Genomic DNA, 26,359 nt, shown 5'->3' with positions numbered 1-26,359 from the left:
CGGAGAGGGCCTGTCAACCCTCAAAGGGTTAAACTGCATCTGCCACTTCTACCACTGCATGAGTCTGTTGAAATCATTCTGGAGTCCTCTAATGTCCTCATTAGAATGAATTGGACGGCCTGTTTTGGTGTCATCAGCAAATTTGCTAATGTCGTTATTTATTCCTTCATCTATGTCGTTTATATAGATTGTGAACAACAACGGGCCCAACACTGACCCCTGTGGAACACCGCTTGTGCTGTGTCCCCATCCTGATTTCTCCCCATTTATGCAAACTCGCTGCTGCCTATTTGTCAGCCATGCCTCAACCCAGGAAAAAATTTCTCCTATATGGTGTCTTCAAGAGTAGAGAGACTCTTGGTGATTTTAATGTGTACCTGCATGCCAGCACAGTGTGTAAGTACAGTGGACCCCCGGTTAACGATTTTAATCCGTGCAAGAGGGATAATTGTTATGCGAAATAATCGTTATGCGAATGAATTTTCCCCATAAGAAATAATGGAAATAAAATTAATCCGTGCAAGACGCCCAAAAGTATGAAAAAAATTTTTTTTTACCACATGAAATGTTAATTTTAATACACACAAACTGAAAAAGGCATGCACAATTAAATGACACTTACTTTTATTGAAGATCTGGTGATGATTGATGGGATGGGAGGAGGGGAGAGCATTATCTTCTTACTGTTTAGAAGGGGAATCCCCTTCCATTAGGACTTGAGGTAGTAAGTCCTTTTCTGGGGTTACTTCCCTTCTTTTTTTAATGCCACTAGGGCCAGCTTCAGAGTCACTGGACTTCTTTCGCACAAGATATCTGTCCATAGTGGCCTGTACCTCTCGTTCCTTTATGACTTGCCTAAAGTGTTTCACAACATTGTCAGTGTAATAATCACCAGCACGGCTTGCAATAGCTGTGTGAGGGTGATTTTCATCCATGAAGGTTTGCACTTCAAGCCACTTAGCACAGATTTCCTTTATCTTTGTAGTAGGCAACTTCTTCAATTTCTCTCTCCCCTCCTCTGAACCAGTTTCCCCAGGTCTGGCCTCTTGCTCTTGAAGTTGATCTATCAGCTCATCAGTGGTTAGTTCTTCATTGTCCTCCTCCACCAACTCTTCCACATCCTCCCCACTAACCTCCAACCCCAAGGACTTTCCCAATGCCACAATGGATTCCTCAACTGGCACAGGATTCTCAGGGTTAGCCTCAAACCCTTCAAAATCCCTTTTGTCTACACATTCTGGCCACAGTTTCTTCCAAGCAGAGTTCAAGGTCCTCTTAGTCACTTCCTCCCAAGCCTTACCTATAAGGTTTACACAATTGAGGATATTAAAGTGATCTCTCCAAAACTCTCTTAGAGTCAGTTGAGTTTCTGAGGTCATTACAAAGCACCTTTCAAACAGAGCTTTTGTGTACAGTTTCTTGAAGTTTGCAATAACCTGCTGGTCCATGGGCTGCAGGAGAGGCGTGGTATTAGGAGGCAAAAACTTCACCTTAATGAAGCTCATGTCCCCATAAAGTCGCTCTGCCACGTCTGTAGGATGACCAGGGGCATTGTCTAACACCAGGAGGCACTTAAGTTCTAATTTCTTTTCAGTTAGGTAATTTTTCACATTGGGGGCAAATGCATGGTGTAACCAGTTATAGAAAAATTCCCTAGTGACCCATGCCTTACTGTTTGCCCTCCACAGCACACACAAATTATCCTTGAGGACATTCTTTTGCCTGAACGCTCTGGGAGTTTCAGAGTGATACACTAATAAAGGCTTCACTTTGCAATCACCAGTAGCATTGGCACACATCAACAAAGTAAGCCTGTCTTTCATAGGCTTATGTCCTGGGAGTGCCTTTTCCTCCTGAGTAATGTAGGTCCTGCTTGGCATTTTCTTCCAGAACAGGCCTGTTTCATCACAATTAAACACTTGTTCAGGTTTCAGTCCTTCAGTTTCTATGTACTCCTTGAATTCCTGCACATATTTTTCAGCCGCTTTGTGGTCCGAACTGGCAGCCTCACCATGCCTTATCACACTATGGATGCCACTACGCTTCTTAAATCTCTCAAACCAACCTTTGCTGGCCTTAAATTCACTCACATCATCACTAGTTGCAGGCATTTTTTTAATTAAATCCTCATGCAACTTCCTAGCCTTTTCACATATGATCGCTTGAGAGATGCTATCTCCTGCTAGCTGTTTTTCATTTATCCACACCAATAAGAGTCTCTCAACATCTTCCATCACTTGCGATCTTTGTTTCGAAAACACAGTTGAACCTTTGGCAAGAACAGCTTCCTTGATTGTCTTTCTGGTGCCCACAATAGTAGCGATGGTTGATTGGGGTTTCTTGTACAGCTTGACTAGGTCGGCTATACGCACTCCACTTTCATACTTATCAATTATCTCTTTCTTCATTTCTATAGTAATTCTTACCCTTTGAGGTGTAGGGTTGGCACTAGAAGCTTTCTTGGGGCCCATGGTCACTTATTTTCCAGAAACAGCACCGAAAATACTGTAATAATACGAAATATTCCGAGTGTATGCTTGGATGTTACCGCGGAGGCTGGCTGGTAAACAATGGGACGGCCGGCACATGTGAGGCTGGCTGAGGGCACATTGGACGCGTCTCGGACGAAAATCGGTAAGCGGGTTTTTAATCGGTATGCGCGGCAAAAATTTTGCGATAAAAGTAATCGGTATGCGGAAAAATCGCTATGTGATGCCATCGTTATGCGGGGGTCCACTGTACAGTGGACCCCCGCATAACGATCACCTCCGAATGCGACCAATTATGTAAGTGTATTTATGTAAGTGCGTTTGTACGTGTATGTTTGGGGGTCTGAAATGGACTAATCTACTTCACAATATTCCTTATGGGAACAAATTCGGTCAGTACTGGCACCTGAACATACTTCTGGAGTGAAAAAATATCGTTAACCGGGGGTCCACTGTATACGTATTTAGGTACAGGTACACATAAGTATAATTATCAGTGTACATATAAAATACAGTGGTCCCTCAATAATTGTCCGGCATGAAAGTCATCTACTTCGGAAATTCTGTAGTCCCGTTATTTCGTCTGAACATTGGCTCGCAAATGGACCGTTAACTCGCTAATTGTCTTTCGTCCTGGACGCGTACTCACGCTCTGAGCCACCTCGGCCTCCCTTCCCACCCAGTGTGCCATTGTTTACCAGTGAGCGACGGTCCCCTCACGTGTTCATGCGAAATATTTCATAATATTCCATTGATTTTAGTGCTTGCAAGTGCTAAATAAGCTACCATGGCTCCAAAGAAAGCTCAAAGTGCCAAGCCTTTGGTAAAGAAGGTGAATTTAAGAAGGTGAATTTAAGAAAAACATCATTGAACAATATGAAACTGGCGTACGTGTGGGCGAACTGGCCAGGATGTTTAACAAATCCCGTACAACCATATCTTCCATCATAGCCAAGAAAAAGGAAATCAATGATGCTGTTGTTGCAAAGGGGGTAAATATGCTGACAAAAATGAGATCACCAGTACTGAAAGATGTTGAGAAGTTATTATTGGTGTGGATAAACGAGAAAAAAATTGCAGGAGATAGTCTTATGACGTCGCTTATTTGTGAAAAGGCTAGGCGGTTGCATGACGATTTGGTAAAGAAATTGCCTGCAACTAGTGGTGATGTGAGTGAATTTAAGGCCAGCAAAGTCTGGTTTGAGAGATTTAAGAAGTATATTGACATACACAGTATGATAAGGCATGGTGAGGCTGCCAGTTCTGACAAAAAAGCAGCTGAAAAATATGTGCAGGAATTCAAGGAGTACATAGAGACTGAAGGACTGAAACCTGAACAAGTGTTCAATTGTGACGAAACAGGCCTCTTTTGGAAGAAAATGCCAAAGAAGACCTACATTACTCAGGAAGGAAAGGGGCTGCCAGGACACAAGCCTATGAAAGACAGGCTGGCGCTCATGTTCTGTGCTAATGCTAGTGGGGATTTCAAAGTGAAGCCGTTACTAGTGTACCATTCTGAAGATCCCAGAGTGTTCAAGAAAAACAATGTTATGAAGAGTAAATTGTGTGTGTTTTGGAGATCTAATAATAAGGCATGGGTCACGAGGGACATTTTTGTCGAGTGGTTCAATGAAGTGTTTGGCCCTAGTGTGAAGAATTACCTCCTGGAAAAGAAATTGAATCTCAAGTGCCTCCTAGTAATGGACAGTGCACCTGCTTGGATGACCTAATTCTGAAGGAGTTTAGGTTCATCACAGTAAAGTTCTTGCCCCTGAATACCACTCCTCTCCTCCAGCCCATGGACCAGCAAGTCATTTCAAACTTTAAAAAACTCTACACCAAAGCAGTGTTTGAAAGGTGTTTTAATGTGACCTCAGACACTCACTTGACCCTAAGAGATTTTTGGGAAGAACACTTCAGTATTCTCCATTGCATAAGCCTTATAGGTAAGGCTTGGGAGGGAGTGACTACCAAGACTTTGAACTCTGCTTGGAGAAAATTGTGGCCAGATTGTGTCCACAAGAGGGATTTTGAAGGGGTTGAGGCAGCCCCTTATGAGCCTATGTCAGTTGTTTACCTGGAGTTTAGCTGGAGAGAGTTCCGGGGGTCAACGTCCCCGTGGCCCGGTCTGTGACCAGGCCTCCTGGTGGATCAGAGCCTGATCAACCAGGCTGTTACTGCTGGCTGCATGCAAACCAACGTACGAGCCACAGCCCGGCTGGTCAGGAACCGACTTTAGGTGCTTGTCCAGTGCCAGCTTGAAGACTGCCAGGGGTCTGTTGGTAATTACCCTTATGTATGCTGGGAGGCAGTTGAACAGTCTTGGCCCCCTGACACTTATTGTATGGTCTCTTAACGTGCTAGTGACACCCCTACTTTTCATTGGGGGAATGTTGCATTGTCTGCCAAGTCTTTTGCTTTCGTAGTGAGTGATTTTCGTGTGCAAGTTCAGTACTAGTCCCTCCAGGATTTTCCAAATGTATATAATCATGTATCTCTCCCACCTGCGTTCCAGGGAATACAGGTTTAGGAACCTCAAGCGCTCTCAGTAATTGAGGTGTTTTATCTCCATTATGCGCGCCGTGAAGGTTCTCTGTACATTTTCTAGGTCAGCAATTTCACCTGCCTTGAAAGGTGCTGTTAGTGTGCAGCAATATTCCAGCCTAGATAGAACAAGTGACCTGAAGAGTGTCATCATGGGCTTGGCCTCCCTAGTTTTGAAGGTTCTCATTATCCATCCTGTCATTTTTCTAGCAGATTCGATTGATACAATGTTATGGTCCTTGTAGGTGAGATCCTCCGACATGATCACTCCCAGGTCTTTGACATTGGTGTTTCGCTCTATTTTGTGGCCAGAATTTGTTTTGTACTCTGATGAAGATTTAATTTCCTCGTGTTTACCTTATCTGAGTACAGTGGACCCCCGGTTAACGATATTTTTTCACTCCAGAAGTATGTTCAGGTGCCAGTACTGACCGAATTTGTTCCCATAAGAAATATTGTGAAGTAGATTAGTCCATTTCAGACCCCCAAACATACATGTACAAACGCACTTACATAATTACACTTACATAATTGGTCGCATTTGGAGGTAATCGTTATGCGGGGGTCCACTGTAATTGAAATTTCTCATCGTTGAACTTCATAATGTTTTCTGCAGCCCACTGAAAGATTTGGTTGATGTCCGCCTGGAGCCTTGCAGTGTCTGCAATGGAAGACACTGTCATGCAGATTCGGGTGTCATCTGCAAAGGAAGACACGGTGCTGTGGCTGACATCCTTGTCTATGTCAGATATGAGGATGAGGAACAAGATGGGAGCGAGTACTGTGCCTTGTGGAACAGAGCTTTTCACCGTAGCTGCCTCGGACTTTACTTTGTTGACTACTACTCTCTGTGTTCTGTTAGTGAGGAAATTATAGATCCATCGACCGACTTTTCCTGTTATTCCTTTAGCACGCATTTTGTGCACTATTATTCCATGGTCACACTTGCCAAAGGCTTTTGCAAAGTCTGTATATATTACATCTGCATTCTTTTTGTCTTCTAGTGCATCTAAGACCTTGTCGTAGTGATCCAATAGTTGAGACAGACAGGAGCGACCTGTTCTAAACCCATGTTGTCCTGGGTTGTGTAACTGATGGGTTTCTAGATGGGTGGTGATTTTGCTTCTTAGGACCCTTTCAAAGATTTTTATGATATGGGATGTTAGTGCTATCGGTCTGTAGTTCTTTGCTGTTGCTTTACTGCCCCCTTTGTGGAGTGGGACTATATCTGTTGTTTTTAGTAACTGTGGGACGACCCCCGTCTCCATGCTCTCTCTCCATAGGATGGTAAAGGCTCGTGATAGGGGCTTCTTGCAGTTCTTGATGAACACGGAGTTCCATGAGTCTGGCCCTGGGGCAGAGTGCATGGGCATGTCATTTATTGCCTGTTCGAAGTCATTTGGCGTCAGGATAACATCGGATAGGCTTGTGTTAACCAAATACTGTGGTTCTCCCATAAAAAATTCATTTTGATCTTCGACTATCAGTCTGGTTAGCGGCTTGCCAAAAACTGAGTCACATTGGGACTTGAGCAGCTCACTCATTTCCTTGCTGTCATCTGTGTAGGACCCATCTTGTTTAATAAGTAGGGGCCCAATACTGGACGTTGTTCTCGACTTTGATTTGGCATAGGAGAAGAAATACTTTGGGTTTCTTTCGATTTCATTTATGGCTTTTAGTTCTTCCCGCGATTCCTGACTCCTATAAGATTCCTTTAGCTTAAGTTCGATGCTTGCTATTTCTCTGACCAGTGTCTCCCTACGCATTTCAGATATATTGACCTCTTTTAGCCGCTCTGTTATTCTTTTCTGTCGCCTGTAAAGGGAGCGCCTGTCTCTTTCTATTTTACATCTACTCCTCTTTTTTCTTAGAGGAATAAGCCTTGTGCATACATCGAGTGCCACCAAGTTAATTTGTTCTAGGCATAAGTTGGGGTCTGTGTTGCTTAGTATATCTTCCCAGCTTATATCGGTTAGGACTTGGTTTACTTGGTCCCTCTTTATGTTTTTGTTATTGAAGTTGAATTTGGTGAATGCTCCCTCGTGACTAATCTCATTATGTCGGTCTGGGGCTCCGCGCATACATGACTGAACCTCAATTATGTTGTGATCTGAGTATATTGTTTTTGATATGGTGACATTTCTTATCAGATCATCATTGTTAGTGAAGATGAGGTCTAGTGTATTCTCCAGTCTAGTAGGCTCTATTATTTGCTGGTTTAAATTGAATTTTGTGCAGAGATTTAAAAGCTCGTGTGAGTGTGAGTTTTCATCAGAGCTGCCTCCTGGTGTTATTGCTGCAACAATATTATTTGCTATATTCCTCCATTTTAGGTGCCTTAAGTTGAAATCCCCCAGGAGCAAGATGTTGGGTGCAGGAGCTGGAAGATTTTCCAGACAGTGGTCAATTTTTAAGAGCTGTTCCTGGAATTGCTGGGCTGTTGCATCCGGAGGCTTGTAGACTACCACAATGACTAGGTTTTGGTTCTCGATCTTTACTGCTAAAACTTCCACTACATCATTTGAGGCATTAAGCAGTTCTGTGCAAACAAGTGACTCTGCAATATACAGGCCAACCCCCCCTTTTTGCCTGTTCACTCTGTCACATCTGTATAGGTTGTAACCTGGGATCCATATTTCGTTGTCCAAGTGATCCTTTATGTGGGTCTCAGTGAAAGCTGCGAACATTGCCTTTGCCTCTGCAAGCAGTCCACGGATGAAAGGTATTTTGTTGTTTGTTGCTGGCTTTAGACCCTGTATATTTGCAAAGAAGAATGTAGTCGGACTGGTTGTATTGTTGGTACTGGGGAGGGATTTTTTTTCCGGCATTAGTATCTGTATCTGTTGGTTTGGAGTGGAGGCCATCGACTGTGGTTCCACTCCAGGAATGATTGGATTTGGTGTATGATTTCTGCCATTTCCTGCCAGTTTTTTTTTCTTCCTGGCACTAAAAAACCTCTCCCTCTTGAGTGGCTGTGGCTACCCAGGTTTTCCCATGGCCTGGATGTTTTGTATCTTTTTGTCCCCTTTAGATGGTGTGCCTGGCAATTTAACCCTTTCAGGGTCCGTCCCGTAGATCTACAGCTTTACGTTTAGGGTCCAAACTGTAGATCTACGCCAAAATTCTAGCACCGTCAAATTTAGCAGAAGGCTGGTAGGCCTACATCTAAGAGAATGGGTCTGGGTGGTCAGTGTGCACACCATAGAAAAAATCTGGACACCCACATGGCATTGTGGGAACGCCAGCAAAGTGGCTTTGTTCGTAGTGCCTGGCGGCAAGATGCTCTCACTCCCCACTCACTCCCCGGGCGAATTCTGACTCTCCTCTTCACAACTTACAGTTCTAAGACTGATGGAAGTGGAGCTGAAGACGAATTCTATGGTTTTGAACCCTATGGTACCATTGTGCCATATGGTACAATGGTACCATATGGTACAATGGTGCCATGTCTTACAATGGTATCATATGGTACAATGGTATATGGTGCAATGGTACCATATGGTACAATGTATGTATAGTACATTGTACCATATAGTACATTGTACCATATGGTACAGGGTACAGGGACCCTAATGGAAATAAATCTGTCTAACTTTTTTGGGTTATCCTAGGTTCTCCAAACATATGCTGCTAAGTATGATATTCTATGTAACTTTATTTGTGTATAACTAAATAAACTTACTTATGATGCCACATGCACTTGAGTAAGTTTATTCATGTGTACAGAAATACAATTACATAGATTATCATACATAGTAGCATATGTATAAAATCCTAGGATAACGCAAAAAAGTCAGGGTGACTTATTTCTATAGTTATCCCTGTATCTGTACCATATGGTACCCTGTATCATATGGTACCCTGTACCATATGGTAACCTGTACCATATGGTACCCTGCACCTGGAGTTTACCTGGAGAGAGTTCCGGGGGTCAACGCCCCCACGTCCCGGTCTGTGACCAGGCCTCCTGGTGGATCAGAGCCTGATCAACCAGGCTGTTGCTGCTGGCTGCACGCAAACCAATGTACGAGCCACAGCCCGGCTGATCAGGAACTGACTTTAGGTGCTTGTCCAGTGCCAGCTTGAAGACTGCCAGGGGTCTGTTGGTAATCCCCCTTATGTGTGCTGGGAGGCAGTTGAACAGTCTCGGGCTCCTGACACTTATTGTATGGTCTCTTAACGTGCTAGTGACACCCCTGCTTTTCATTGGGGGGATGGTGCATTGTCTGCCAAGTTTTTTGCTTTCGTAGTGAGTGATTTTCGTGTGCAAGTTCGGTACTAGTCCCTCTAGGATTTTCCAGGTGTATATAATCATGTATCTCTCCCTCCTGCATTCCAGGGAATACAGGTTTAGGAACCTCAAGCGCTCCCAGTAATTGAGGTGTTTTATCTCCGTTATGCGTGCCGTGAAAGTTCTCTGTACATTTTCTAGGTCGGCAATTTCACCTGCCTTGAAAGGTGCTGTTAGTGTGCAGCAATATTCCAGCCTAGATAGAACAAGTGACCTGAAGAGTGTCATCATGGGCTTGGCCTCCCTAGTTTTGAAGGTTCTCATTATCCATCCTGTCATTTTTCTAGCAGATGCGATTGATACAATGTTATGGTCCTTGAAGGTGAGATCCTCCGACATGATCACTCCCAGGTCTTTGACGTTGGTGTTTCGCTCTATTTTGTGGCCAGAATTTGTTTTGTACTCTGATGAAGATTTAATTTCCTCATGTTTACCATATCTGAGTAATTGAAATTTCTCATCGTTGAACTTCATATTGTTTTCTGCAGCCCACTGAAAGATTTGGTTGATGTCCGCCTGGAGCCTTGCAGTGTCTGCAATGGAAGACACTGTCATGCAGATTCGGGTGTCATCTGCAAAGGAAGACACGGTGCTGTGGCTGACATCCTTGTCTATGTCGGATATGAGGATGAGGAACAAGATGGGAGCGAGTACTGTGCCTTGTGCAACAGAGCTTTTCACCGTAGCTGCCTCGGACTTTACTCTGTTGACGACTACTCTCTGTGTTCTGTTAGTGAGGAAATTATAGATCCATCGACCGACTTTTCCTGTTATTCCTTTAGCACGCATTTTGTGCGCTATTATGCCATGGTCACACTTGTCAAAGGCTTTTGCAAAGTCTGTATATATTACATCTGCATTCTTTTTGTCTTCTAGTGCATTTAGGACCATATTGTACCCTGCACCATGTGGTACCCTGTACCATATGGTACCCTGTACCATATGGTACCCTGCACCATATGTTATCCTGTACTGCATGGTACTCTTTACCATATAGTACAATGTACCATATGGTACCCTGTAACATATACCATGTACCATATGGTCAATAGGTGTTGGTGGCATGAGACACCAGCCAAGACTGAGTGAGTGGTGACACAAGCTAGCTACTGACTCCGCAGTTTCCGAGACAAAGTGCTTTGTCATCCACCTCAAGGAACACGTAAAGTTCCTGTACACTTGTAAATATATAATAGAACATTACTAATATACAACATTTTTGCATATTTTTGTTGTAAACAACTATTGTAACCAAAATAATAATGAAAATATTAGTGTGTTGAATACAACAGTACCATATGGTACAATGAACCATATGGTATCATTGTACTGTATGGTACAATGTACCATATGGTACTGTTGCATCATATGGTACCATATGGTACTGTTGCATCATATGGTACCATATGGTACCATTACACCATATGGTACTATAAGGTACCATTGCACCATATGGTACCATTGTATCATATGGTACCATTGTACCAAATGGTGCCATTCTACCATGTGGTACCATTGTATCATGTGCCATTGTGCCATATTGTACCATATGGTACCATTGTATCATATAATGCTATTGTACCATATGGTACCATTGCACCCTATGGTACCATTGCACCCTATGGCACCATTGTACCATATGGTACTATATGGTACCATTGTACCAAATGGTGCCATTCTACCATGTGGTACCATTGTATCATATGGTACCATTGTATCATGTGCCATTGTACCATATGGCACCATTGTACCATATGGTACCATTGTACCATATGGTATCATTGTATTCAACACAATAACCACACTAATATTTTCATAATTTTGTTTACAATAAACTTGTAAACAAGTTTTGTAAGCAATATAATGATAAACAAATTAGTGCAGTTATTGTGTTGAATACAATGAGTGTACACTTATACAATATACATTATATTGGTCTCACAGGCCACAAATGTTATTAGAAAAAGAAAAAAATTTGAAAAGAAAAGAAAAAAGTATAAAAAAAACATAAAATAAAAAAATGGGATTTTGCTGAAGTCACTAATGTTGCCCCCATCCGGTCATTTTGGGTCAACTTCCCACAGCTGTATCTCGGTAAGAACTGATCAGAAAAAACTTTTTTTTTGTCTTATTACCTTCACAAATATATACTCTTTAATTCTGTAAGAAATTTTTTTTTTTTTTTTTTTTCAAAATTTCTTGGACACTGGAGCACCACTTCAGATTTTGGCCTTGGACCCTGAAGGGGTTAAGTTATAGCACACTCTTTCCTGTACTGAAGAGGTACACATTTCAGGGTGAAAAAGCTTACAGGAAGGGAGTTTGCATTTTCCTGTTGTCATATGGGCACGGCATTTTCTAGGGTGGTCATAGTTGCACATCCCGTCTGTTTTTCCAGATTTCGCATGTCTGCAGATACCAAGTGCATAGCATGTGCACAGGCTTGGTTTCCATTTGCCTTGGGTTTCTGTAATTGTATTCCCTGTTGGTGCATGTTTACCTGTCTTATTCCTATCCTCCCTAGCACCAACAATGGAGCTCCCACCAGTTGTTTTTGGTAATATATCCTCACTATTACTAGTGGAGTCCTCTTGTTTGCTATTTCCTGTGGTATTTCTAGTTTGCAATATTGGTTTTATCTTATCTTTGACTACACTTGTTTCCCTACTATGGCTCCTGTCTCCTATGAGGTCATTTATATGTATTCCTTCCTGCGTATAATTCCCGACTACCTGGACAAAATCTCCAGCTGGCACTGGGGAGTTCCATGGGGTTGGATGTGAGTTTGGAGGATGTGGAAGAGTTGGTGGAGGACCACAATGAAGATCTAACCACTGAGGAGCTGCAAGAGCTTCAGCAAGAAGAGCAACAGATCACAGCTCAAACTCTTGCTGCAAAGGAGGAGGAAGAGAGATGGAAGAAGGTGCCTTCTTCAGAAATTAAGGAGATTTTTGAAATGTGGGGTAGGATGGAAATATTTATGTAGAAACATCACCCTGAGAAGGATGTTGCAAGCTATTTCGGCAACTTGTACAGTGACAGAGTCTTGGCCCATTTTAGGGAAGTTTTAAAGAGACGCCAGAAACAGAGCTCTCTGGTCAGTTTTTTTGCGAGACAGGACTTCAGTGACTTTCAAGCTGATCCTAGTGGCATTAAGAAACAGAGAAGAGAAGTAACCCCAGAAAAGCACTTGGTACCTGAGGTGTTGATGGAAGGGGATTCCCCTTCCAAACAGTAAATAATCCAATCTCTCTCCTTCTCCAGTCTTCCATACACTAAGAAGAATTGCCAATGAAGGTAAGTGTTATTCTGTTAATGTTTCATTCATCATGTGCCATTGTATTGTTTATGTACTACATCTATATTTCATGTAAAAAAAATTTTTGTTTTAATACTTCTGGGTGTCAGGAACAGATTAATTGTATTTACATTATTTCTTATGGGGAAAATTGATTCGAAAATCGTCTATTTAGATAATAGTCCCACTTCCAGGAATGGATTATGGACGTTAATTGAGGGACCACTGTATGTAATAACTTTAAAACACTTGAAATTTTGGAAAGTTTCCAGATATAATAGAGAGATGTGTTCATGGGGAATGTAAACAAACCTGGTGAGGTGTGCTGTATTAGAAAGATGGGGAACCATTTAGTGAGGTTTGGTCATAGTTTGAAATGTCCATATTAGCGGAACGCCATAAAGTGGGGCCGTGCTGTAATGACTAAGACAAGTGGTAACAAGTAGTAACAAGTAGTAACCAGCATCAAGGTTCTGTGACACTGGTGAGGGGCTCTTGATCTTGGGAATTGGATCTGTGCTCCAGTTCCCTAAATTAATAATAATAATGATTCAGCTTCAGTTCCATAAATTAATAATAATAATAATTATTATAATAATAATGATACAACTTCAGTTCCCTAAATTAATAATAATAATAATAATAATACATAATGCATATGTAATAATAATTCAGAATGCTGCTGCTAGTTGGCACAGCTGATCCGGTAAGCAGTACACATTTTTACATCCCTGTGGGAGCATTTCTCTCGTGCTTGCTTGCATTTTTTTTAGTCATTTGGCCAATTTTTTTTTTTGTTTTTAACCATGAGTCCTAAGAAAATAAGTGCAAAGGACAGTGTTGAGTAGAAAAAGATGATGATTTCTATGGACTTAGCCAGGCAATACCAGCTTAATACAGCTACAATATGTAGATACTAAAACTGTATCAGTTATGTTCAGTGATTAAACAAAACAAATTGTATCAGTTAAGTTCAGTGATCAAACAAAACATCATCAACCTCCCCCACCCTCAACCTCCCCCACCCTCAACCTCCCTAACCCTCAACATCCCCCTCCCTCAATGTCCCCCACCATATTATGGCCTATTTTATTCATTCTAAAGTATATATCATATTTCTGTGTTAATTATATTGTTTTTATGTCATATTAGTTGAATTGTGATAGATAAATAAGCCGTACAGTTGATAATAGCATCATATTCAAGTATATTTTCTCGTCTCTCCAGAGTACAGGAATGGATTAATGGCTTTTCAATTAATTTAAATAAGGAAAATTAATTTGACATATGAGTAAATTGAGTTACGAGCTAGGTCACGAAATGGATTAAACTCGTAAGTCAAGGTTCCACTGTACAGTGGACCCCCGCATAACGATGGCATCGCATAGCGATTTTTCCGCATAACGATTACTTTTATCGCAAAATTTTTGCCGCGCATACCGATTAAAAACCCGCATACCGATTTTCGTCCGAGACGCGTCCAATGTGCCCTCAGCCAGCCTCACATGTGCCGCTCCGTCCCATTGTTTACCAGCCAGCCTCCGCGGTAACATCCAAGCATACACTCGGAATATTTCGTATTATTACAGTATTTTCGGTGCTGTTTCTGGAAAATAAGTGACCATGGGCCCCAAGAAAGCTTCTAGTGCCAACCCTGTGGTAAAAAGGGTGAGAATTAGTATGGAAATTAAGAAAGATTTTGAAGGGTTTGGGGCTAACCCTGAGAAGCCTATGCCAGTTGTGGAATCCATTGTGCCTACTTCAAAGATTAAGGAAATGTGTGCAGAGTGGGTTGAACTGCAAACCTTTATAGATGAAAATCACCCTGACACAGCTGTTGCAAGCCGTGCTTGTGACTATTTCAATGACAATGTTATGGCCCATTTTAGGAAAGTCTTGAAGGAACGGGAGGTACAGAGCTCTATGGACAGATTTGTTGTGCGACAGAGGTCCAGTGACTCTCAAGCTGGTCCTAGTGGCATTAAAAGAAGAAGGGAAGTAACCCCAGAAAAGGACTTGCTACCTCAAGTCCTAATGGAAGGGGATTCCCCTTCTAAACAGTAAGAAGATAATGCTCTCCCCTCCTCCCATCCCATCAATCATCACCAGATCTTCAATAAAAGTAAGTGTCATGTAATTGTGCATGCCTTTTTCAGTTTGTGTGTATTAAAATTAACATTTCATGTGGTAAAAAAAAATTTTTTTCATACTTTTGGGCGTCTTGCACGGATTAATTTTATTTCCATTATTTCTTATGGGGAAAATTCATTCGCATAACGATTATTTCGCATAACGATGAGCCCTCTTGCACGGATTAAAATCGTTAACCGGGGGTCCACTGTATTTAGTACATACGTATTGATAAATTTATTAAAATAAAGGAACATAATTAAATTATCCAGCAAGCATGCGTGAGCGTGTTAGGTAGGAGTGAATGGAGATGAATGGTTTTTGGAACTTGATGAGCTGTTGGAGTGTGAGCAGGGTAATATTTTATGAAGGGATTCAGGGAATCCGGTTATTTTTATATAGCCAGACTTGAGTACCGGAAATGGGAAGTACAATGTCTGCACTTTAAAGGAGGTGTTTGAGATATTGGCAGTTTGGAGGGATATGTTATATTTGAGAGATTTTTATCTTTGTATATGCTTCTAAACTGTTGTATTCTGGGCACCTCTTAGAAAACAGTGATTATGTGTGAGTGAGGTGAAAGTGTTGAATGTTGATGAAAGTATCTTCTTTTTGGGGATTTTCTTTCTTTTTGGGGATTTTCTTTCTTTTTGGGTCACCCTGCCTCGATGGGAGACGGCCGACTTGTTGGAAAAAAAAACACATTTCTGTTACATTTTCAACAATAAAAATATCAGTCGATAAGGAAGGGTGGGTGGGATGTTTACAGACTGTTAGCTCTTAACATCAGTAGCAACACCACACATGTCTTGTTTCTTTATTACAAAATACCAGTGTACCAGCTAAACTAGTGCACAAATATATATGAAGTCGGTATTGTATACACATTATATCCAGGTTCCTTTCATTTTTTAACTTTTATTATGCAAAGGAAGATAAGTGGAAGATATATAAACACTGGGATAGTCCCTCATGGAGAGGTGCAGTTCCTGTCTGCCCTCTCAGTTTATATATAAACATTGTCTCCAGCATGCTTACATTCGAGCATAGATGATGCAAATGATATGAAAACATTGCATGTATTGACAGGTATGCAGGAATCGACTAACACAAACACAGATCTGAAAATTGTATGGGACACGTATGTACTGACCAATGCGAGGTGAGATGTGAGAGGTGGGATGGGGGAGGCAGGGGAGGAGACTAGGTCTCCCCCACAAAGACAAAGGCCTGACCCACAGGCAGGCTGCTCGCGAGCCCACTAGATGGAGGGAAAAACTCCCACAGTCCAGCTTTCGGCACTCCAATTTTTCCTCCAGAATAGGCACCGTGCTAGTCGAATTTTATATAATGTTCGTTGAAAATATGCCACAAATTTGCAATAGTGTACTAGAGAAAACATGTTAGAGGATCGTGTGTTAATCGATGATATACTCTAGTGTAATAATGTGCTTGTTTAAGTCTAGGCTAACACTTGACAGTTCTCAGTATTGCTACTGTCTTGAAACAGATTTATATAAAATTAATATTATAAATAATGTATTTACTATTTATTCAGAATTTACTGAAACATGTAAGGCTACCCATTAACTGCTTCTAGTGTACCATTGGTATGGTTTTATTAGATTGGGAGTACATTTGTTCTTTTATCTATAAATGGTATATCAAAAAGGGGGAGGGGGTTCCTTGATGCTTGTGACAGGTTATTAATACAAGGAACTGGAGCTGCTCTTCTTTTCTAAGACTCAGACCTGATTTCATTCCTTAGGAGCACTTTCCTCTGGTTTATGCAATAATAATAATAGTAACAATCTATGTTCTTAATAATTTCTATGATTTTCTTGTGTAATAAACATTCATATTAAATAAGTATGTATATCAGATTCTTCTTTATACAGCATGGCTTGTGTGTGCTTAATGGTAGAGAAGATGTGGCTTATATCCGAGTAAAAGTTGTGAGAACAGCAGGTCCTCTTGCATGGGTTTATGGCATAGACTCAGGAAGTATGCACATGTGCCAGCCAGCAGATCTTATTCTTCTTCCTGCTGTAATTCTCAACACTCCACCTTGTGGCAGACTGGCTGTGTTGCCTGGTAAGGTGTAGTAATAATGAAAAAATATCTTGGCAAACAATACAGTCATTCTTACAAATTTCCAGGCTTCCTTATTTGTGTTACAATTATTTCACTGGTGAATAGGTTTGATTATCCAGTTGTGTTCTGTAGTTACTCACTCTTTGAGGCTTGGTTTCCCAGAGTATATTAGTGATATGATCTCTGAAATACAGTTAGAACTAGTGAGTGGTTTTGGGCAATAATGGTCTTTTGTATAGCTCAAGATGGCTGCCATTTGAAACTAAGGGGCAACAGCAGTGCCCTATGGAGGATACAACAACAAGGTATGCAGTTGCTATTTATTAATGGAGCCCCACAACACGTTCCATTACCAGCTGAGCATGGAGTCTCAGATCTCTTCGTAAACAAACTCATGTTATTTCACATGTCAGGAGATTGAACTAGTGCTTGCTTTAAGCCTTGTTTGCTGAACTCAGTAGTGGATTATAAGCTTATACAGTGGAACCTCAAAAATTGAACTGCTCCCAACACAACCAATTATGTAAGTGTATTTTTGTAAGTGCTTTTATAAGTGTATTTTTAAGGGTCTGAAATGGACTAATCTAATTTACATTATTCCTGATGGAAATAAATTCATTCGGTAAAGGCACTCGAACAGACTTCTGGACCGAAGAAAGTTCGATATTTGAGGTTCCACTGTAAACTTCTTGCAACTCGTGTTGTTACAGGCATATGTTGTGTTTATTGTTGTATCTGTGTTAAGTAGGGGTACAGGCAAGTGTTATCAATCCTTAAACTCTGTATAATACATGCCAAATGCCTTAGCATTTGTGTATGAAGTATGCCATACCCCAGAATTTTTCTGCTTTCAAATTTGCTGATTAATTCAATTTAAGGTCTCATTCGTCTGGGTTGTTAAGTCACCTACTCAGGCCAGATAAATAAATTACTAGCTGCTGATACTTGAAGTCCTTATGGAGGGGGATTCACCTTCCAAACAATAACCTCTCATCTCTCTCCCTCCTCACCTTCTTCCATATTCCAACAAGAGTCTTCAATAAAGGTATGTAATGTTCATTTATTATTAAAATTACTGCTTTATATTTCTTTCTCATTGTTTTCTGTATATAAAACTATAGGTATTCTTTAAAAAATGTATTTTTTGTTAATATTTTTGGGTGTCTGAAATGGATTGAATTTGCATTATTTCTTGTGGGAAATATTACTTTGGTTTTAGGCCATTTCGGATTTAGGCCAGCCTTCTGGAACGGATTATGGCTGATAACCTGGGGTCCACTGCTGCATAAAAAAAGCCTCTGGTATTCACAATATTTTGAGAACTAAAACTAATGTATATTGTATGGAGCTTTTATTATGGTGTATAAAATTATGTACAGTATGTTCTAATATTCAGGAGGGCCCTGCTTTACAGCACTTCTCTTTACAGTATTTCACTAATGCAGCAGTTTTCAGTTGCAGTGGTACCCTGACTTGCGAGTTTAATTCGCTCTGTGACTGAGCTTGTAACTCAATTGGCTCGTGTATCAAATCAATTTTCCTCATTGAAATTAAATTGAAATGCCTTTAATCCCTTCCAGCTCCCAAAAAACCACCCCAGTAATGCTAATATCAACTCTTCGGCATATTTATCTATCAAAATTGATCTAATATGACATAATGAACAATATAAATAACATAGAAACATGATACATACTCTAGAATGAATTAAATATGTTGTTGTGTGACGAGTGGTGGCGGCCACTCCTGAGATAAAAATAATTATCGCTCTGACCATATCTTCCCATTCTTACCCTTCTGAGGTCTTATTATAAGAGAAAACAGAGTGTGGAAAAAGACACTTATGTACAGTTCAGGACATTTATTAAAGGAAACGTTTCGCCACGAGTGGCTTCTTCAGTCCTAATACAGAGAAAACTAAGAAAACGTATATACAGTATATAGTGGCAGGAGTCAGGTGAAGTGACGCGTGGGTAGAGGTGGTAGTAGTAGTAGTAGTGGAACTAAGGAGGTGAGGCTAGAGAGAGACCTGCTGACATCATGTAACAGCAGTTCCCAGGATGGGTAATATCCTCTTGGTTAGTAATTTTGAAATACTGTTTTCTTAGTTTTCTCTGTATTAGGACTGAAGAAGCCACTCATGGTGAAACGTTTCCTTTAATAAATGTCCTGAACTGCACATAAGTGTCTTTTTCCACATCTTGTCGGTATCACCATACCATTCCTTCAGAAAACAGTGTTTGTGAGGCTAACTGCAGTAGATCACTAGTTTCAAAAGGAAAACACTGAAACAGAAGCGATTTTCTCGGATTTTTTTTCTTGAGTCAGGAGACCAGCCTATGCTTTAGGTGAATATCTCAGAAGTAAATCAGCGTAAATGCCTCATACTGCCTCGAGTCATCATGTCTGAACAAGTGAAAATGTGTATTACTTGCCAGTCATACTTATTATGCCTTGTATCTACAAGTATAGTTTAGCACTTTGTCTGGATTTTTTGGGTTATCCTAGGTAATTTACACTATGTATAACTTTATTTATATGTACCTCTGAGATAGAGATAGATGGAGACAGAGATAGACAGAGACAGATATAGAAACACAGATAGACAGAGACACAAATAGACACACAGATAAACAGAGACAGTGATAGATACAGACAGACAAAAGAAGATAGAGACAACCAAAGCAAGTCAGCCAGCCAGCCAGCCAGTCAGCCGCCGGCCAGTCAACTGTCTAGCTAGCCGGCCAGCCAGCCAGCCACCCAACCAGCCGGCCTGCTGAACATGTATTACTCATGTTCCAGAATGATTTCTCTTTACTTATGGCATATGTTAAAGAACATTCTGGCAGGATGACACTACCAATGGTATCAAAATTGAAAGGATGTTACACATTGGTTATTATCGAGGTTTTTTATATTTCCTTGGTATCTCCTACGAGTGGTGGCTTATCTAAAGCTTGCTCGTAACTCAGATTTTGGCTTGCAACTCAAAGCAAAAAATCGACCGAGTGATGGCTTGTAACTCGGAAAACTCTTAAGTTGCTGCACTTGTAAGTCAAGGTACCACTGTATACGCATTATACATTTTTTTCAATAAATGTATTCATCACTCACTAAGCTAAGGATGAAAATATTTTAAGGTAAGTAATATGTGTACTGTATGTACATTTTTTAGGCCTAGCTCTGTTGCTCACTTGATATATGATAGTATAAGCATGTTATTAGGTTTTTTGTATGCATTTGAAAGATAAAAAGGCTTTGTTTCACTTTACAGTGATTTTAGCTTTACATTAGTAGCTGGGAACCTAACCTACTGTATAAGTGGGGCTCTCCTGTAATTCTTCTTTGCAATATATATACCAACTTGAAAAATTTATTATTACTTCTATTGTTATTTGTTAGGAGTCAAGCTAAAGTGATTTCTCTCATTCACAGTGGTGCCAGCCCCCTGTGCAACAGTGGCAGTGCCAACCTTAGCACTCCTGGCATCTCTCACCCAGTGCTCTGACTTGGCACGGGATCTCTGCACTGTAGATATTCGGTCAGTTTGTAATGTGAAGATGTTTTCTTTGCAAATAATTTCTGTTCAAAGTTTTATGTGGGATAATTTTTGTATTTAGACTGTTACTAGTAATGACAATTATATACTGTACATTTGTACTTGGAAATTAATTTATCAATATTCTAATTTTTGTCTTGTTGCAAGATGCTACCAAAAGGTTCTCAGACTCAAATTTTCACTTGCTTCTTGGGTGGAATGTGGCAGTGGCACAGATCACCATGTGCAGCACATTCCTTTGTGAAGTAGTGTGGCCAGTTTCAGTGTGGTTGGCCATTCTGTCGAGGTTAGGCATTTTTTGTTGTGTTGTCAGTGTGAAATTCTGTTTCAAACTTGTTAAAACAGCTAACGAAACACAAAATGCTTCAGCAAACATTTGTCAGTGAAGCAATGGGTTGGACACTGGTTTTTCTTGATTCAAGGTAGGGTGAACATCAGTTGTGGTTGATATATGCTCTGGTTCTTTATCAGTGTCAAAAACAGATACCAGCATTGAAAAAGTGAAGAAGGTTATTTATTCACAAAGATCATCATAAGAGTATTCAGGACATTGCAAGTGCTCTGAGAATCTCTTATGGGTCATTAGTATGAGGTGAGTGGCCGTGATGTGTGTGGCCTGTTTGCTGATTCAAGACCAGAAACACCATCATTTTGTGGGCAAAAATAATATGGCAGTTATACCCTATCCCCGTACTGCCCAGATCTAGTATACTGCGGTTCCTTTCTCTTTCCATAATAAAAGTGGCACTGAAGGAGTAGCATTTTAATTGCATGGAGGAGATTCAAGCAGAATTGCAAGCTTTGCTAGATGCTGTTAGGAAAGAAGAGCTCGAGAAATGTTTTGAGAAGTTACGAAGGTGCTGGAATCAGTGTATAGCCTCCCAAGGAAGATAATTTCATCTAGGTAATAAGGTAAGCCTGGTTTTTTTTCATGGCAGTCCAGGAATTTTTTGATAGCACCTCATATGTTCTTGTTTATAAAACATTGTATGGCATCCTCAATAATAATAATAATAATAATAATAATAATAATGAAAATTTTTATTTCTGTAAAGTACAGTATAAAATTGATATAGGAATGAGACACATGTTCACAGGACTAAATGTAAAGCCTCTTCTTATGCAGAATATTTTGGGCAGCCTTGTATTTAACCCTTAAACTGTCCAAACATAGACATACGTTTGCTTGGTTAGCGTTCTGAAAGTTGATCAACATTTTATGTTTCATTCCTCCAAAATTTAGGCCTGAGTTGCCTAAACATGAGAGAATGGGACTTAACACTCAGTGTGCGCAGTATTAAAAAAATCTGGGACCGCTTAGTACCTTGTGGGAGCACCAGTTCAATTAAGTGCCAGCTGGAGCAAATAGCTGGCAATCACCAGGGATTCACTGATGTCATGTTGCATTAACACTCCCCTTTTAAGAGGAAAGTGAAAATAGGTTAGATAAATACATGAGTGGGTGTGGGTGGGTGTGAGTTGGACATGACTAACTTGTGCTTCTAGGTTTGATGCCGTGCTCCTTCCTTCAGTGGATATGACCTGACTAGGTGGGTCATTGGTCTAAGCTGTGGGCTGACATGGACCTGCCTGCCTGCTTGCCTGCCTGCTTGCCTGCCTGCCTGCCTGCCTGCCTGCCTGCCTGCCTGCCTGCCTGCCTGCCTGTGCTTGCCAGCCTGCACTTGCCTGCCTGTGCTTGCCTGCCTGCATGTGCCTGCCTGCCTGCCTGCCTGCCTTCCTGCCTGCCTGCCTGCGCTTGCCTGCCTGCGCTTGCCTGCCTGCCTGTGCTTGCCTGCCTGCCTGCCTGCCTGCCTGCCTACCTGCACTTGCCTGCCTGCCTGTGCTTGCCTGCCTGCGCTTGCCTGCCTGCCTGCTTGTGCTTGCCTGCCTGCGCTTGCCTGCCTGCGCTTACCTGCCTGCACTTGCCTGCCTGCGCTTGCCTGCCTGCCTGCCTGCCTGCGCTTGCCTGCCTGCCTGCGCTTGCCTGCCTGCCTGCGCTTGCCTGCCTGCACTTGCCTGCCTGCGCTTGCCTGCCTGCCTGCCTGCCTGCCTGCCTGCGCTTGCCTGCCTGCGCTTGCCTGCCTGCGCTTGCCTGCCTGCCTGCCTGCGCTTGCCTGCCTGCCTGCCTGCCTGTGATGGAAGATATGGTTGTACGGGATTTTTTGTACATCCTGGCCAGTTTGGCCACACGTACGCCACTTTCATATTGTTCAATGATGTTTTTCTTAAATTCAATCATATTTCTCACTTTCTTTACCAAAGGCTTGGCACTATGAGCTTTCTTTGGAGCCATAGTAGCTTATTTAGCACTTGCAAGCACTAAAATGAATGGAATATTATTAAATATTTCGTATGAACACGTGAGGGGACTGTCAATCACTGGTAAACAATGGCACACTGGCTGGGAAGGGAGACCGAGGTGGCTCAGAGCCGTGAGTATGCGTCCAGGACGAACGACAATTAGTGAGTCAACCGACCATTTGCGAGCCAATGTTTGGAATAAAATAACGCGGTGATTTCCAAAAAGGACAGCTATCGAGCCTGGCTATTATTGAGGGACCACTGTATATACATTGAAAACAGTGGCTCGTAAGACGTATATACACAACTGAAACAATCAAAGGGTTAAGTGGCAAGTGGTTCACAGCTCAGGAAGAAGGAAGATAAGGAGGGTTAACAGAGAAGATGTGAAGGTAGGAAATCAATTCTCTTCTCCAGGATGAGTGTACTTCAGTGGTTAGTGAGGTTGAAGGAACCACTGATTCCCCTGCTAATCAAGGTAAGAATATTCTAATTGTAGGGGGCTTTCAGGTAAGATATATGGACCATGCTTTTTGTAACAGGGATAAAAAGGTCAGACAGAGGGTGTGCCTCCCAAGAGCTGGTGTTGGTGACATAGTCAGCAGGTTGGATAATATTATGTCAGGTAATGGGAACAAGCCCATTATCTATATTAGTGCTGGGGGTAATGACATTGGGAAGGGCAGGAGAGAGGAGCTGCTGGATAAGTACAGGTCAGCCATAAAAGTAGTCAGGTCTAAGGGAGGGATCCCAGTCATATGTAGCATTTTGCCTAGAAAGGGAGTGGGCAATGAATGGATGTCTCGGGCAATCGGTATAAATTACTGGCTAGACAGGTACAGCAAGGAACTTGCAATCTCATTCATTGATAACAGGGACAAATTCTATGGCAAATGTGATATGTATGCAAGGGATGGGGTTCATCTCTCTGGGGCTGGAGTGGTTGCAATACCCAATTCGATTGAGGGGGTAATTGATGACTAGTCTAGGACTTTAACCCTTTGACTGTTTTGGTCTTATATATATGTCTTATGCACCACTGTTTCTGATGTATTTATACCCATAAATTATAGCGGCTTCAAATCAAGCAGGAGAATGCTGGTAGGCCCACATGTGAAAGAATGGGTCTCCATGGTCAATGTGCACCATATAAAAAAAATTGGGGAGCCAGTGATGCATTGTGGGAATGCCATTTCAGTCCTCCTTTTTCAGCATGCCTAGCAGTAAGAAATAGGTAACTCCCCAGCAAATCTGGGACTCTTCTCTTCCCAAGTGATGCTCTAACACAGATGGAAGTGTCAGTGATGATCAATTTCATGGTTTTGAGGAGTTTGAGACCAAAAGAAATGCCCAGGATACCAGAAGAATGAAGGAGAATAAAGAAGGAGGAAGTGAAAGATGAAGAGGAGAAGGAGGAGGAGGAAAAGGAGGAGGAGAAGGAGAAGGAGGAAGAGGAGATGGAGGGGGAGATGGAGGAGGAGGAGGAGGAGGAGGAGGAAGAGGAGGAGGAGGGGAGGAGGAGGAGGAAAAGGAGGAGGAGGAGAAGGAGGAGGAGAAGAATTGGTAATAATAATAATAGGTAATAATAAGTTGCCTTGAAGCATGAAAAACAAAGTCCACCCCTGACAGTGACATGATAAGCTGAGATAACATCTGATGAGCATACATGAGAGTGGGGGAGGGTGCAGCTGATAAGAAAAGATTAGAGGTGATGTTTGCTGAGCATCGCCTTCCTTTGTTTTCGCTGGTACACAAACATGTCTGTCTGTCTGTTTGTCTGTCTGTCAAGCTTCCTGGCTATCTGTCAAGCTCTCTGTCTCAGAGAGAGCCACAAGACTGTGTCATCACCTTTACTCATATCTTCAAGCAAAGTATATCACTTTGTCTGGATTTTTTGGGTTATCCTAGGTAATTTACACTATGTATATTTGTATTTATATGTACCTGTGAGACAGAGATAGACAGACAGATAGAAAGAGAGAGACACATTGAAAGAGATAGAATGAGGGAGAAAGATAAATAGATAGGATGGAGGGGAAGCAGCATCCGACCCAATTGTTTTGACAGGTGGTAGGGGGAGTGAGTAATGAGACAATATGTCATTTTGACAGCTGCTGACCCTGACACAAAACAATTATAAGCCACACACTGGCACACAAGACAAGCTTGCTGAATGAAGATAATAGCAGTTATATGAAAGTATCCAGTGACTATATATGTGTATATATATTATAGAAACCAGAAGGAAGGAAGGAAGGACGAGATGAAAGGATGGAAAAAAGTAAGGAAGGAAAGACGAAGGAATGTAGGAAGCAAGGTAGGAAAGGAATGCAGGAAGGAAGGAAGGTAGGAAAGGAATGCAGGAAGGTAGAAAGTTAGGTAGGAAAGGAATGCAGAAAGGTAGGGAGGAAGGTAGGAAAGGAATGTGGGAAGGTAGAAAGTTAGGTAGGAAAGGAATGCAGGGAGGTAGGAAGGTAGGAAAGGAATGCAGGAAGGTAGGAAGGTAGGAAAGGAATGCAGGAAGGTAGGAAAGGAATGCAGGAAGGTAGGAAAGGAATGCAGGAAGGTAGGAAAGAAGGTAGGAAAGGAATGCAGGAAGGTAGGAGAGGAATGCAGGAAGGTAGGAAAGGAATGCAGGAAAGTAGGAAGGGAATGCAGGAAAGTAGGAAGGAAGGAATGATGACACACGACCATTCACCTAGGATAACTACATAACATAACTGCCTGCTAATACTTTGAGGAAAACTGCTCAGATGAGGTGTTTTGTCTTTACACATAAAAAAAAAAGCGTCCACAAAAATGCAGACACACTCGTTTTATGTGTGAGGAGTGTAAAACACCATTGTGTATGAAAACATGTTTCAAGGAGTTCCACAAGCTGCAGAACTTCTAGGAACATGTCCAGTGACTGTACATTGGTATATATATTATAGAACAATAGTAATAAACAGTTTTTTGTATTTATTTATTTATTTATTTATTTATTTATTTATTTATTTATAATTTGAGCACACTTACAGAGGTACAAAAAAAAATACAGATAAGAGCAGCATGCCAAAGCCACTTATACTATGCATAGCATTACGGGCTGGCTTAAAATTAACTTAAGATTAACTAAGCAATGATGAAATCAGTGAAAAACATTAATGTAAACTGATTACTATAAAGCACAAGTGAGTATTACAAAGACAGGTCATATGGTTGCATGCATTGTTGTAAATTCAGTAGAATGGAGTATTCTGTTAGGTAGTGAATTTAAAAAATAATAAAGTTAGATTGGGTTTTAGGTTTAACATTTATGTGATATAATTGTGAGAAACATTTAAGATATACAATTTATAAGGTTCAGTTATTCAGTATTTATTTGGTTTTGGGTGAGTAAGTGATCTTTGAGAAGAGACTTGAATTTATAAACAGGTTTTGTAAACAATATATTGATAATTATGTTTGTGTACTTATTGTGTTGTATATGAGTGTATATATGTACATTGCACCTTACTTTGGTCTCACAGGCCACATAAGTTATGTGAAAAAATAAAATAGTGAAAAAAACAACAAACCTTCAAATACAAGTACAGTGGACCCCCGGTTAACGAACTTTTTTCATTCCAGTAGTATGTTCAGGTCCCAGTACTGACCGAATTTTTTCCCAT

At 41.2% G+C, this 26,359-nt stretch overlaps 1 protein-coding gene across 1 annotated transcript in view; it reads left to right on the top strand.

Moving 5' to 3' along the window:
- LOC128689519 (uncharacterized) overlaps positions 1-26,359 on the top strand; it is a 292,248-nt gene that overhangs the window by 67,516 nt on the left and 198,373 nt on the right. Inside the window, exons 3-4 of the mRNA XM_070086504.1 lie at positions 16,651-16,846; positions 20,282-20,387. Of these exons, the coding sequence (XP_069942605.1) occupies positions 16,651-16,846; positions 20,282-20,387 (302 nt within the window). The remainder of the gene's footprint in view (positions 1-16,650; positions 16,847-20,281; positions 20,388-26,359) is intronic.

Source organism: Cherax quadricarinatus, chromosome 18, assembly GCF_038502225.1.
Source record: "Cherax quadricarinatus isolate ZL_2023a chromosome 18, ASM3850222v1, whole genome shotgun sequence".
NCBI classification, from domain to species: Eukaryota; Metazoa; Arthropoda; class Malacostraca; order Decapoda; family Parastacidae; genus Cherax; species Cherax quadricarinatus.
Note: the sequence above shows the minus strand (reverse complement) of the source record. Positions and strands in the feature narration are given on the sequence as shown.